This window comes from Chelonia mydas, chromosome 18 (genome assembly GCF_015237465.2).
Source record: "Chelonia mydas isolate rCheMyd1 chromosome 18, rCheMyd1.pri.v2, whole genome shotgun sequence".
Taxonomy (NCBI): domain Eukaryota; kingdom Metazoa; phylum Chordata; order Testudines; family Cheloniidae; genus Chelonia; species Chelonia mydas.
In genome coordinates this window covers 19,365,734-19,381,627 of record NC_051258.2, presented here as the reverse complement: position 1 = coordinate 19,381,627, position 15,894 = coordinate 19,365,734, and the positions used below count along the sequence as shown (strand labels likewise).

The following is a 15,894-nucleotide window of genomic DNA, read 5'->3' as shown; positions in this document are numbered from 1 at the left end:
GATCTTAATTACATTTCTCCAGTGTAAATGAAAACAGAATCTGGCGTTACATCTCAGCCGCTTGGTACATAGTTTAAATAGCCAACAGAGTTTAATCCAAATGAGGGGCAAAGTTCTTGCACAGTGCTATTTGGTGTATTAATTTAATTTGAAGCTACTCTTTCTAGAGGAAAAGAAAAAAGAGGATCTGAAACTTAGTCCCAATTATAATGATTTATTTTTTAGCGATTTGGACATAAAAATCATGAACTAAGTCATTTTTGATTAAAAAAGACAAATTGTAGAAGTAAATTTCAACTGATCCAGTGTAAAATGGCAGATATATTAAACTGCAGCTAATAATGGTGCAGCCAACTCAGCCTTCCTTCCTCCATGAAGGGCTGAAATTAGCCACGATGTATTAATTGGGGGAGGTACCTTCTCGAGCTGCCTAGAAGGTTTCCCATGAAACAACCCAACCGCTATCAAAAAAATGGAAAAAACCATTCACATGAGGCCCTGGGTGAAGCAATATCACCACGTTCTGCTCAGTTCTGGCACCTTCCGATGCCAAGCACTGAGCACAGTAAAGGGCAGATCTCCCTGTCAGAGCCAAATTCCACAGTGACTAAAGGATTAAGCTGATCTTTTCAGCCCAGTGCCTGAGAACATTACCTTAACAAGGCTGAGTTGAAAATTGCACTGATTTCAGGCTGTCTGGCTGCATTAAATTATATCACCAAGAGAAAATGTCAAGGACTTTGGGGGGAGTGCGGGAGGGGCAGAGGAGCCAAATGATGTGAGAGAGTCTGATAAAGTTTAGAACCAAAATATTTCCACATTTTTTCAAGCTAGGACTTGGAAGCTTTGCTATTTAGCTCATTACATTAGAAGGCTGATTTGCAAGTGACTCCACCACTGACTTTCTATTTTAATATCTTACTAAAACTATTTGCATCCCATGGAATGCAGCAAATGACACCCTCATCCTTCACTTACGCCTGTCTTCTGGTCCTTTGCGGTTTTCCCGAGACTGCTATTTTAACTGGCAAGTGCTTTTTTCAACCTTTGTTATTTTAGCATTCCTTCTGAGAATACCCAGAGGTAGTGGAATCCTAAACTGATTCTCAGATCCTACCCAATCCACTTTATTTATTGTCCAGACATATTTTTACAAAAATAAACACTGGACTATTTACATCATCACTTATTTTTCTGGAGGAGGATGATCATGATAGGTGCCAGACAGAACATATCATATGTCCCAGGTCGTGGAGTAGCCTTCTTTCCACCCCAGAAAGTAAGCATGTAAGTAAGCAATGCAGAATCAGCCCTGAAAGTGCTGGCAAAAAGACTGGGGCTTTCTTAACAGCAAAGCAATGAGGGCTCACTAATCCTCATCTTAGCTGACAGCTCTTTGGCCTAGTTAGACATTGACATCATTTTTTCCCACACTTATCAGCCGTGCAATAGTAGCAAGGCAGTGCATAGCAGGTGTTTTCCTGGGCTACCCTTCAATTACTGTGTGCACCTCCCTGAGCACATGGACAAAGTGCTCTGGGACCCACATGCCAGTAGAACTTTGAATTCCTTCCATTAAAAGGATTGCCAAGCTCCAACTCTAAGAGTGTGCCCAATAACGTTCGGAGACTGGGCTAGGACTAGACTCAGTTTTCCTCACCACCTCTTCTTGGAGGACCAGTGCAGGTACAGAACCATGTATTGGATGCTCCAATTGCCATGCAGGAAGCAATACAAAGACAAACTACTAAACCTGTGGAGCCAATCTGGAAAACGGAAGCTGGAAGCTCAAATCCAGCATTTGCATACTGAAATGGACACTCAGGTGGCCCCAATCCCCATTTTAACTGTAAGTGCCTGATTTGGTGCCTAGATCACAAATCTGATGCACCAACTTACTGCGGGTGCTAAAAATTAGCATTTGCCACTCTGCCATGATTGTGGTACCATGGTACAGCAAGAAGATACCCAGGATATTGCTGGCACTGGGGTGGGAAACACAGAGTGTTAATGGTGCCCATTTTTTGTAACTGGAGTCTCTACGGGTTTTTAGTGTTATAAAATTTTTTAAAGGGCTCTAAAATAAAAGGACTCAAACCTTCACTGAAAGTTGGAACCCAAACTCGCTCTTTCTGGAGGCTCAAAAACCAGGTTGGTTATTTTTTTCTACTAAGCTTTCACATGCTCCCTGGGTTCAGCTAGTACCAGGAGCGAAACACCATGAATAAGGCTTTCCTCATTGGCTGAAACCAGGAAGCACGTGAAACCTTGTAAGGAAGACATGCTTGCAAGATTTGCAGACAAGAGAGTTTTGGATAATAATAATGCGGCACTTAGCATTTACATAGTACTTGTGACCTGTAGATCTCAAAGTACTTTGGAAAGGTGGGTATAAATCATTATCCCCATTTCTACAGACAGAATAAATATAAAAAATAAACAAGGTGAAGGGACTTGCCAAAGGCCATAAAAGAGGTCAGTGGCAGAACTGGGAATACAACCTATGCCTCCTGACTCTCATTCATTGTCATTCTCAACTCACTAGAGTAAGGGTTCTGACATACTTCAGAACTGTTGCATTCTTATCTGAATCAAACTCTTTGGAATTCACCCAACATGAGATGCCATCTTAGTGTTGGCTAGGTTTCTTAAATGGGCTATGCTCCTTCTTGTTGAAATAGGAATATGGCCCTTTCCCTACATAAATGTATGCCTCTGGATAACATCAATGATTATTCTTTTCAGTTATACAGCCCTTTTCATTCACAAATCTCTAACTGCTTTAACAAAAGAGGGCAAGAACAATCAAATGCAGCATGCTTTTACTGAATCATTCTTCTCTTCTTTCCACCCACCCCCCACATCATGATCTGCCTTACGTCATGAACCCCACCTTTGAAATGGGCCTGTTGGAAGAAATGATTAAGGCAGGGTATGTTAATACCTGTATATGGGGTCCATGAAAAAGGGTGATGGCTTAGCATAATGCAGGGATGGCTGCTGAGAGAGCTGAGACTGAGAAATCTTGGGTAGTACTTCACTGGCCATTAGTTTCCTTTCCCCATAGATGTGGTTTTTTCGGGGCTCCCTCCCTCCGTTCTGGCTGGCTCGGATGCGGTTGCCGATGCTTAGATCCAGTGGCTGTTCCTCCCCAGAAGATGGGGCCGGCAAGACCTTGGGTGGTGGCAAGATTGGCTTAATCTCTTTTGGTTTTGTGGTGAGATCAAAGGGCGATTCTGAGCTGGTGCTACCCACTTTGTGAAGGTCCCTGGGTGACTTTGGTTCTGCCTTGACCAGCAAGTTGTGATTGAGGGTCCGGTCCGTAAAAGGATACAGTGAATGGGGAAAATTGGGGAGGAACTGAAATGGGAACATGGAGTGATATGGGAGGGAACCTATCTTCTTCTCCTGCATCCCCATAAAGCCAGGGCCGAAATATTTCTCTGCAATGGAGGCAATCGCTTTTATGGAGTCATTGGCTGCCCCCGTCGTGGGGAGCAGCTGCTCTTCTGGGGGAGGGAAGAAGGAGTGCTGAGAATAGAAAAGGGGGAGCTCGTTCACATTGTTGGTGGAACTGGTGGACACAGAACTGCTGACAAAATCTGGCTTGTTCTCAGTCTGTTTGCTTTTGTCTTTCATTTTGTCCCTGTCACTCTCTGCATCGCTCTCCAGGTCAGAGCCAGTGCCAGTGGTGGTATCGAGGTCTGTGCCTGTGGTCGTGTTGACATCCTCGAAGTCGCTCCCATCAGACATGTCGCTGTTCCTGGCTTTTAGCTTGTCCAAGTAGGAGTTTTCCAAGCTGCTTTCAAATTTCTCCTCCCCTGAGATGGGCTGGTTGCTGTTGCTCACTGCAGAAATCAGAGGCAGTGCCGGGTTCCCCAGGGGGCTTGGAAGCTTTGCGTCTTGGGTGTGGTTGAGGGGACTCTTGAGCAGCGGGGTGGGAGGCAACAAAGGGGGCCTGGGGTATAGAGAGGGAGGAAAAATCCCTGGGAATCCTGGAGTAAGGGCAGGAAATGCTGGGGGAGCAGGCGAGAATGGAATACCCCCTGGGTGAGGTCGGGATGGAAAATAATCATTGAATCCCAGGCTGGCATGGTTGAGGTTGGGTGAGGGTTTAGATTTGTCCATCAGGGAGGTGGGCGTTAAAGGTAGGCCAGGGGCAAAAATCCCCCCTGGGTTGTAATGGTTCTTGCCCTCGCAGAAGCGCCGGTGCTTGTTGAGAGAGGAGGTAGTGCTAAACATCTGGCCGCAGTCCTTGCATTTGATCTGGGTGCGACAGTCCGCGTGCATCCGCTTGTGGCGGCAGAGGTTGGAGAACTGCGTGTAGGATTTGTGGCAGACCTCACCTAAAGCATCAACAGAAACCAAAAACAAAACCAATATGAAATTAATATGAAATTGCTTCGATCCTGGGATGAGCAGCTCCCCCTCTTCACCTAGCCCCGCTTTTCCCGTAGAGTTAAACAAATGAGGAGGAGCGGGCTTGCGGGTAAGCCACTGGTCTGTCAGATCTGCCTTCAGCTACTGGCTCTACCACAGACTCTCTGCATGACCTTAAGCAAATCACTTAATATCCTTGAACTTCAGCGTCCCATTTATAAAATGGGGATAATAATTCTACTTTTGTCTGTCTTGTCTATTTAGAATATAAACTTCAGGGGGCAAGGTCTGTCTCTTACTGTGTCTTTGTACAGCTCCCAGCACAACAGGCTCCTGATTGTGGCTGAAACGTGGAAGAGTTACTGTAATACAAATAATAAATAATAACCAACAAATTTCCCTATGAAAAAGTTCCAGGGGATGCAAATCTCTCAACTTGCAGCTTTGCCCCTGCAAATCTTCAGAAACCCTGATGTAATGTGCTATTCTAGCTCAAGGATTTTTTTTATTATTATTTTAAATAAAGATAATCGTGCACTTTAATCGTAATATCTATTTATATTAGCTAGTTTGCTTTCCTTGTAGTCTGGCATGGCAGGAAGTATTCAAGGCTGAAGGGAGAAGAACTTTGCCTCATTTAATCAAGTCGATCATTTTTTTAAAATGCCATTGATAGTAAGTTACCGCTCCACGGGGATGTTCTATAAATATTCCTCAAACCAGGGTTCAGCTTCAGTGAGGAATGAGGCGAGATCTTGTCTTTGTTAAATTAATAGGGGCACCCTAGCAGTGACAGAGTTAATGCTCTGTCAGCCTTTTCCATATAGACTTCTAATATGAGGCTTTCAGAATGTGACTTGCTACAACTTTTACAAGGAAGGACTATAGCGGTGGTTATGAAGAAACAGAAATTAAACCCAACCCAAACTGTTTCACAAGTCCAAAGAAATTTAATTTTTTCAAATGCCCCTTCTGCACTTCATAATATTACTGCCTAGCACTTCTACTTCACCTTCTACCTGAGCACCTCAAAAGTACCTTGTAAGCATTAAGGTGAAATTCACCCCCTGTGCAGATTACCACCACAAGCCTTATCCACCATTCACATATACAGGACACAAGTGGTGCAAAGGCTTTCAGCTGGCCCCTAGCACAGGGATAAATTTCACCTGTTAATGAATTAAGGCTTTCACTGACTTTACAAGAGAGTTGTTATCACCATTTTACAAAGAGAGAAACTGAGGCAGAACAAGGTTAAGTGAATTACACAAGTTAGTAGCCAAGCAAAAATAGAATCCGGATCTCCTGACACCCAGTCCTGTGGCTTAAGGATGAGACAATACTTCTTTCTGTGGTAGAGGCCTTTACGCCTGGGTTAAAAGTGATACCTTTGCTATAATTTATTATCCACATCAGTACTTGAATGGAAGTATCAAAACACAGCAAGAGAAGCTGTTCTAAGAATATTTCCAACCCAGACAAATCCAAGCATCCCTGGAAAGCTAATGAGGAAGCCAGTTCTACTGAGATTTCAAGTAATGATCAGTGAAATTTCACCAGTTTGACAATTCAGTACACATGAGCACCCAAAAATGCAGAAGGATCTCACAAGAGCAGACTAGTTCTCATTGTGGTGGTGTTACTACAAGAACTGTCTTTCCTCATGGTATTTCAGCACTCATGCTTCTGGCCCTGGATGCAACTCAGAAGTGCAGAGGCAGTGCAGAACCGAAAGGACAAATAGCAATCAATTTTTTTTTTTTTAATATCAAAAGAGGTTAAAAGGCCAAATGATCATTTTATCAAAATTGTTCAGTCCATACCTAATTTCCAGTATTTACACCTTGAACTGTGGCAGTTTGTGCTTGTGTATATAGTGTGATGATTTTTCTATACATTCTTCAACGAAGATTTTCAAAGAAGGATTTTGGGTTGGTTGGTTGTTGCTTTGCTTTATTTTTTTTTTAACTATTTCCTTGTTTTTTATTATTACTTTTAAAAAGGTACAAAGAGAAATGAATCCCAAACTATTTTCACTCAGGGCAAGTGAAAGTGATTATGGGTGTGTTTTATTTACACCAGAATTTGTACATAGGGATCTGCCAGAGTCTGAAAAACACAGAAGTTACAGGAACTTCCTCTGCGTTTCAGCAGCTGCCACTGACTCTCATTGTTACTGAGCCCAAGAGACATGCCTGTCATTGGGCAGCCTCAGAACAATGAAGTCAATATGCTGAAATCGGTAGGCCAAGGTAAGGATAGAGCATCAGTCCTTAACTCTGAATTTCCTGGCTTTGACAGTCGCATCTCTTGGACTCTTTTAGTTCTAGTGGGCAGGAGTGTTTCGCCCTGCATGCTTGCGTGTTTGCAAGGAGAGCATCTGTAGGCCTCTGAGAATGTTTGTATGTATTTAAGAGAGTGTGTATATGAGTCTGCGTAAAAACAAGTGTTTCCATGTGTGTGAATTTATAACTCCCTCTCAAATTACTAATAATTTTTGGAGAAATGTCACATTTTTGGATTTACTGAAAAGATGTTTGTATATTTTTCTTTCCAGTGGAAAATTACCCCCTTTCTAATTTTAACTATGTCTCCTTTAGCATGTGCCAAAAGATGTTATATTGTGGTTTGGAAGAGACATAACAATTCATAATAAATAGCTAATCTACTTTAGAAAATTACATCAGAACAGAATGCAATTTTTGTAAACATTTGTTGGCTGACCATTGGGTTTGCGGGTTAGCATTATCCCTATGGTAAATGTCTTTAATAATGCAAATAAACAAGCAAAGTATAATAATCTCATGCAGAAAAAACTTATGGAAAGATGAAGGGTAATATTCAAAGCAAGTTTGTCCAAAGAAGAGGATTGTTTTTTCCATTCTTCCATGCCCTAAAGAGTCCCTGCAACACCCTCATAGTTATGCAAACAGGCATCTTTGTGCTGCTAAAGATACCAGAGTTTATTTCATCATTCCAAGGCAAGCAGGGCCTAAAAATACTTGTTTAAAAGCCCAGTTGTGTAATGATTTTGGAAATCCACGCGGAATCTTCTCACTTGCTGTTCTGGATTTTATAGTTATAAAAGCGTCAAAACCAACTTTCTTTATTATCCAGGCACAAGACTGCAAACACTTTCTATTAAACAAAAAGAAAAAGTTTTGCAGGAGACCCTGGCCCCAAGGTTCCATAAGCATAGTCAGCACACCACAGAGCCCCATCATTTGTTAGCTTTTACCCAGTTGTTAACAGATTCAATATTAACACTTGTCACACATGAACTGGGCAGACTCGTTCTCAAGTTATTTCAAACCTTGATATGGATGAGGAGAACACTTTACCCATAATTGCTCTGGTAAGAGAGTGAGTTGGTTGTTAGAAGAAACAGTTCATTTCAATGTAGAAATATTACGAGATTCAAATTCTCTCTCTCTCTCTCTCTGATGTGCCAGTTGGCATGAGATGCTAAGTGAAAGATCATATCATCATCTCTCTAGTCAGCCAAGTGAGTAACAACAGTATTTTGTATTTCCCCACTGACGCCCATCTGAGGAGCTCAATGCACATTAATGAATTTCGCCTCGCACCTACCATTGTGCACTGTTCCCGTTTGGGGATATGGAGGCACAGACAAGTTCAGTGGCTTGCATGGTGGAACATCTGGCCTCAGCCTCAAAGCCAGGAACTGAACAGAGATCCTGTTTTGTGCTTTAACTACACGGCCACCTTTTTTTGTGAGATGGTGAGTGGTAGCCACCAGAGCACTCCGTGCACATTTCTGGTGATGTAGTATACGCCTTCCTGCACAGCTACCAAGATGCAAGGGGCACTACAGAGATTAAAAAAAAAAACCCCAAAGGCAACAAGAAATAAGATGAGGATCTTTCAGGCATTCCCAGGGTAAATGATTCCTTTGGAAACGCCCTCCTGAATACTACAAGGATGTAGCTAATTTGCAATTTAAATACTTGGAGAGTATTGTCTAGATTAAAGTCCTCGGGAATAAAGAAGAAAAAAAACGCTTTTTAAAAGTTCCTTCTTTCTTGTATGCTGCTTTCCCAAATTCTTCACCCTGATCGTATGATTTGAAGCCCCCCAGAAACACATTTCTATCAGGCTGTTTATTTTTGTCACCAACAGGACCATTAGAAAAAGAGAGAGAAAGAAAAGATATGAGAAAATGGCATCACTGGGCCTGCTGAGAGACTCAGCTTTTAACTTGTCAAGAAAGTCAAAAACTGCCATGAATGTTTACTGAAAAAACAAGGAGCATGCAAAAAAAAAAAAAACTCTCTGCGGAATTTCATCTTGTGCTCTGACCTATAAAATTACAGCGGCTGCTCAAAGAGGTACAGCCCGTGCTGGGGGCCCCCTTAGGATATGTACAATTATAGCGAAAGCCAGGATTGTGTGATGGCCGTGACAACTTACATATGAAAGGTTTGACAGTACTGTGAATGTGCTTGTGTTGTTTGAGGCCAGACGAGGTGGCAAAGGTTTTGCCACAGTCCGGGCAGGCATGGGCTCGCGCGCCAACGTGCTGGGAACGGATGTGCCGCTGGAGGTTGCTGGGGTCAGTAAACACCTGAGAAAATGAGAAAAGAGAAAATGCTTTTAGGGGACAGACACAAACATGGCTGTGGCAGAGGGAGGGTTGGCTGACTATTGTTGTTTATCGTAAGTGTTCTTGGGATAACAGATTCTGAGTTCAGCAGTGCAGGATTTTCACCTTGCACTGCGAAGAGATAACACACAATTAGTGCTGACTTGTATCATGTTAACCGGTTGGCACCCAACTCATCTCACCCTCTATGCAGTCTATGGTGTATCCAATTTCATACATAAAGTTTTGCTTCTGAATAGCTAAATCTATCTGCCTGACAACACACATGCTTCACAGTGCTCACCTGAAATCTAAAGAACCTTGCAATGCTTGGGAAAAGGCTATGAGAATGGTTGCTTGCAGGTAGATTGGGTTCCACATCCAAGTTTACAGGACTGGGTTAAACCCCAGGCTGAGGAGTCTTTTCTTTGCTTCCTGTTACTCATGTTACCTTATTCTGAATTAAGGTTACAATTGTCATTCCTCAAGAAAGTAAAACCATGCCGATTGCCACTGCATTTGATTATTTCCGCTGAGTCGTTTCTCCAGCTCACCAGGTCTTTTCCTGGATGACGCTGTGAACCCACGCTGCATCATGCCCTGAACCATACCTTCACACAGTTTTCACATTCAAATCGTTTGCCACTGTCATGTGACATCTGGTGACGAATCAGGTTTGATTTCCAGTTGAAAGCCTTTGGACATTGGTCACACTTGTACTCCCTCTCCTCAGTGTGGATTATCATGTGCTGCTCCAAGCTAGGGAAGAAAGAGAGCAGAGAATTCAGGCATACAGGCACAGTAAATGAGCCAATGAATAGTGTAGTCCTCGACTGGTTCCAATTTAGGGTCAGGCTGAACAAGACACTTGCTGACAACAGAGCTACAGTTACCGTAATCCTGTTCTTTAGGGTCACCGTACTAAGGAGGTTCGAGAGAGACTATGGTGATTAAAGATGGTGACAGACAAACAGGTCAATAAGCACTGTTTTTTTCACACCTAACTAGTTGACCCAGTGCTTGTCACATAACATGACTTCAAAATCCTTTTAAAATAAAGTGAACAACGTATTAACAATGATGTGTCTAGGGAAATTTTCTTCTTTTTTTCCTTTTTCTTTTGACATTTAATTACACATTGAAAATGGGCCCATTCTGCCCTCCAAAGTTTGTTATGTTTCATGAATTTTCTCCCATTTAATGTGAAAAAGAGAGAAAATGGACCCCAATCCTGAAGGTCCATGAGGGAAAACACGAGTGACAGAGACTCCAGCAGGATCCCGGCAAGGAAAGACAAGATATTAGCTGTTGCTGCTGAACCTATCATGTTGCCACTTTCATGGGCACAAAGCCCATAACTTCCCAGAACCCTGGGACTCTACATTTGAAAGAAATGTGATAAGGTGCAAACACATTTCACTTTTAAATGTCAGACATCTTTTATTACTTAATTCGGTGATTTTCAACTTCTGCCAACTGGATGATGATGGCAAACCCAAGTGGCTGCTGAAATAGTGCCATTACAGAGAGAGCTGTTCAGAGAAAGCTGCTGTATTTCCCCCCATGCCAAGTGTTCTCTCTGCCTTTTCATCCTGAGTGTGTGTGTCAGCAAGCAGCTCTCCTGCTGAGCCAGTAAACCAGGGGGTGACAGTAAAGGGAAGCCAATGTGATGGATGGTGGGATCGGTAGGAAGGGCAGGAAATTCCTCTATTGAGGATGAACATAAAGTGCAGTAAAGAAGATTTACCCCATTAGCAACTCGAGTACCAAAAAAAGCTGGAAATTGTTCACCCTGTAAACCCTATGATCCAGAGAAAGGAGGAACATTTGCAACTCCTGTTGGCTTCAAGCACAGATCAATGGGAGTTGCAGATACTCAGCCGTATAGATAAATTCCATAGAACTATAAGACACACTGAAATTTAACAGAAAATGAAATCGTCTCGGTAGGTTTTATTAAACTGTCCCTATAGAATTTTAAAGGAGGTATACAATTTTATATTAAATTCTATGGGATGGTTTAAAAACCCAATAGAAAGGTTCTGTCAGTCTATTAAATTCCACAGACCCGTTCCTCTCAGGGTTAGCCCCTATGGCTGGGATTTCAAAAGGAGTTTTAGGAAGTTAGGAACCCAGGAGTTCGGTATTTAATTCCCTTAGTTTCTTGTGAAATTCCCAACCAAAAAACTCATGGGACTGAAAAATGACTTGAATTCAAATATCTATGACCTGATGGCATTTGCTGGTTCACAAGTTACGACAACTGTGTATGTTGCTGTTTCAGCACACCTCTAGTGCTTGGCTAGATTTCTGTCTGCCTGATAACCACTTCTGACTAACCAAAGCAGTTTAAAATCTCACTACTCCCTGGGATATCCTCTCTTCTCCCTTCAAGTTCTAATTGTTAATCTTCACGAACAAGACACTAATAAATTGACTTCCTGTTAATCATGAAGAATAATCATCCATTCTGATAAAGAAACTATGTTCACCATGAAGTTGTATTATTTTCCTGTGGTTAATTGCCATTTATGATTTTATTTAGAGAAAACATGGACAACTAAATACAATATTTACAGGAAAATATCTATTGAGATTAGCACATCTATTTACTTAGTCATCTCCTAAATGCTCAATTTCAGCTTTCTAGTGATATTCTTGATTTGATCCATATTAAATTCCAAGAAATTATTAGGCAAACTAGGTATACTGACTGGACTTATCCTGCTGTCTTAGCAGGGCTTCTCTAGGAATAAAGTGGAATGTTCAGATTTACTGGGGACCAAACAAGAATAGGTAGTTTCCTCCTGAAATGGCATTAAATTTAATCTCTGCATGGAACTATATATTTGGAAAAGAAAATCGTAACTGAAAGCCTAAGCATAAAAGGTGATGAGTTTAATGTACACATAGGCATAATTAACACATTTACATTAAAACCTTCAGTGTACATAAGAACATAAGAACGGCCATACTGGGTCAGAACAAAGGTCCATCTAGCCCAGTATCCTGTCTTCCGACAGCGGCCAATGCCAGGTGCCCCAGAGGGAATGAACAGAACAGGTAATCATCAAGTGATCCATCCTGTCGCCCGTTCCAAGCTTCTGGCAAACAGAGACTATGGACTCCATCCCTGCCCATCTTTGCTAATAGCCATTGATGGACTGATCCTCCATGAATTTATCTAGTTCTTTTTTGAATCCTGTTATAGCCTTGGCCTTCACAATATCCTCTGGCAAGGAGTTCCACAGGTTGACTGTGTGTTGTGTGAAAAAATACTTCCTTTTGGTTGTTTTAATCCTGCTGCCTATTGATTTCATTTGGTGACCACTAGTTCTTGTATTATGAGAAGGAGTATATAACACTTCCTTCTCAACACCAGTCATGATATTATAGACCTCCATCATATCCCCCTTAGTCGTCTCTTTTCCCAGCTGAAAAGTCCAAGTCTTATTAATCTCTCTTCATATGGCAGCCATTCCATACACCTAATCATTTTTGTTGCCCTTTTCTGAACCTTTTCCAATTCCAATATATCTTTTTTGAGATGGGGCGACCTCATCTGCATGCAGTATTTAAGATGTGGGCATACCATGGATTTATATAGAGACAATATGATATATTCCGTCTTATTATAGATCCCTTTCTAAATGATTCCCAACATTCTGTTCGTTTTTTTGACTGCCGCTGCACATTGAGTGGATGTTTTCAGAGAACTATTCACAGTGACTCCAAGATCTCTTTCTTGAGTGGTAACAGCTAATTTAGACCCCATCATTTTATATGTATAGTTGGGATTATGTTTTCCAATGTGCATTACTTTGCATTTATCAACCTTGAATTTCATCTGCCATTTTGTTGCCCAGTCACCCAGTTTTGTGAGATCCTTTTCATAGCTCTTCACAGTCTGCTTGGGACTTAACTATCTTGAGTAGTTTTGTGTCAACTACAAATTTTTCCACCTCACTGTTTACCCCTTTTTCCAGATCATTTATGAATATGTTGAACAGTACCGGTCCCAGTACAGACCCCTGGAGGACACCACTATTTACCTCTCTCCATTCTGAAAACTGACTATTTATTCCTACCCTTTGTTTCCTATCTTTTAACCAGTTACCAGTTCATGAGAGGACCTTCCCTCTTATCCCATGACTGCTTACTTTGCTTAAGAGCCTTTGGTGAGGGACCTTGTCAAAGGCTTTCTGAAAATCTAAGTACACTATATCCACTGGATCCCCTTTGTCCACATGCTTGTTGACCCCTCTCAAAGAATTCTAGTAGATTGGTGAGGCATGATTTCCCTTTACAAAACCATGTTGACTCTTCCCCAACAAATTATGTTCATTTATGTGTCTGACAATTGTGTTCTTTACTATAGTGTCAATCAGTTTGCCTGGTATTGAAGTCAGGCTTACCGGCCTGTAATTGCCAGGGTCACCTTTGGAGCCCTTTTTAAAAATTGGCATCACATTAGCCTTTCTATTTTCCTCACTAGGGTTTAACTTCCACTTTTTAAAGGACGCCTTTTTGCCTCTCACAGCTTCTCTTACTTTGTTGTTTAGCCATGGTGGCTCTTTTTTGGTTCTCTTACTATGTTTTTTAATTTGGGGTATACATTTAAGTTGAACCTCTATTATGGTGTCTTTAAAAAGTTTCCATGCAGCTTGCAGGGATTTGACTTTTGGTGCTGTGCCTTTTAATTTCTGTTTAACTAACTTCCTCATTTTTGCGTAGTTCCCATTTCTCAAATTACATGCTACAGTGTTGGGCCGCTGTGGTGTTTTCCCCGCCACAGGGATGTTAAATTTAATTATATTATGGTCACTATTACCAAGCGGTCCAACTATATTCACCTCTTGGACCTGATCCTGGGCTCCATTTAGGACTAAATCAAGGATTGCCTCTCCTTTTGTGGGTTCCAGGACTAGCTGTTCCAAGAAGCAGTTATTTAAGGTGCCAAGAAACTTTATCTCTGCATCCCATTCTGAGGTGACATGTACCCAGTCAATATGGGGATAGTTTAAATCCCCCATTATAACTGAGTTTTTTATTTTAATAGCCTCTCTAATCTCCCTGAGCGTTTCACAGTCACTGTCACCATTCTGGTCAGGTGATTGGTAATATATCCCTACTGCTATATTCTAATTATTCAAGCATGAAATTACTATCCATAGAGATTCTATGATACAGTTTAGTTCATTTAAGACTTTTACTTCATTTGATTCTACGCTTTCTTTCACATATAGTGCCACTCCCCCACCAGCACGACCTGTTCTGCCTTCTGATATATTTTGTACCCTGGTATTAAATCCGTGTCCCATTGATTATCTTCATTCCACCAAGTTTCTGTGATGCCTATTATATCAATATCCTCATTTAATATGAGGCACTCTAGTTCACCCATCTTATTATCTAGACTTCTAGGATTGGTATATATTGGTAAAATTTATAATAAAGGGCTAGAAGTTGTCTCATACTTTAATGTCTACTAAAGAGAAGATACTAAATTTAAGATACCCTGTTTTTTCATTCAGTTTTTTTTCCAATGAATTATTTCTCATTCACTTCAGAACTGATTGGAAAGAACCTTTTCCCATTGACTTCAATGGTGAAGGAAGGGGCCCAATTGATATCCTTTTTTAAAATGGGCCTCATGCTGGGTTGACAGAACTGATCACTTCGGCTTGTCCACAGAACTAGCATAGAGAGAGAGGTAGTACAATCATACCAGTCTTGACCTGAAAAGGGGGAGGTGGAATTCAGTCCCCATGCCTGCTGCTGAGATGGCCAACAATCAGAGCCGACTAGCAGGATGGATTTTCTAAGGCAGTGTGAAAATAGTCAATGGATCATGACAGTGGACCCTAGGGCATGAATTGAGACCACAACTCACTCAACATGAGCTGCCAACCAGCTGCCTGATTGTGAGTGATTTTCTGAAAATACCTAGTTGGAGCCATATTCAGAACGGTGGCCTACAGCTGAAAAGCCACAATCAGATACCAACCCTGAGCCCTCCAGCTCCCCCTTGATTCACGCACTTCCAAATACTATTTTGTGTTTGGATAATTCCTTCTAGCTTTCCACATCCCACTAGCTAGGTATGTTCCTGCTGTCTCAGCAATACCTGTATTTACTGGGGAACATTCTCTCACAGTCTTTGCACTCATAGACCTGCCCGTCGCCTAACCCTTCCTGTTTGAGCTCCTCATTCAGTGTCTCATACAGCGAGCTGACAGAGTTGCAGGCATATTTCTTGTGTCGCCGCAGGTCCAGCTTCGACTGGAAGAGCTCATCGCAGTCCTCACAACGAAATGTGTGCTCTTCTGAAAACAGGAAGACAAAATAGTTCACCGTCAGCATTAGAAAGTCCCGAATAATTTGAATTCTTTTGAGCAGCTGTTTCTCCTGTAAATAAAATGGCATCCATTGCACATAATCTGAGCATAGCATGTTTGCATGCTGCAGGTACGGAATGCACATCCATACACTGGGCTGGTGCAGTTAGTATCGAGCACAAATGGTGTCATTACAAAAGTCATACAACCTGAAGAGACCATGACTTTTAGAATGCTCTTTGCTGCAGAAAAGTGTCTTCACCAGCCGCAGCAGCTTGAACTCCTCTGTCTGCTTTTTGTCCTCAGCTCAGTAGAGGCTTTTTTGCTGATACCTACAGGAGTTACTGGATTTACACAGTGTTGGGTTTTGGGTGTCTTTTTGATTTGTAAAAAGAAAAGGAGTACTTGTGGCACCTTAGAGACTAACCAATTTATTTGAACATGAGCTTTTGTGAGCTACAGCTCACTTCATTGGATGCATACTGTGGAAATTGCAGAATATCATTATTATATACACAGACACCATGAAACAATATCTCCTCCCACCCCACTCTCCTGCTGGTAATAGCTTAT

The 15,894-nt window shown here is 41.7% G+C and overlaps 1 protein-coding gene across 8 annotated transcripts in view; it reads right to left on the bottom strand.

Moving 5' to 3' along the window:
* PRDM16 (PR/SET domain 16) overlaps nt 1–15,894 on the bottom strand; it is a 458,571-nt gene that overhangs the window by 26,404 nt on the left and 416,273 nt on the right. For all 8 annotated transcript variants that reach the window (XM_043531722.1, XM_043531723.1, XM_037881276.2 and 5 more), the window contains 4 exons: nt 15,111–15,309; nt 9,595–9,742; nt 8,812–8,965; nt 2,945–4,346 (listed from right to left, as the gene is read on the bottom strand). In XM_043531722.1, the coding sequence (XP_043387657.1) occupies nt 2,945–4,346; nt 8,812–8,965; nt 9,595–9,742; nt 15,111–15,309 (1,903 nt within the window). The remainder of the gene's footprint in view (nt 1–2,944; nt 4,347–8,811; nt 8,966–9,594; nt 9,743–15,110; nt 15,310–15,894) is intronic.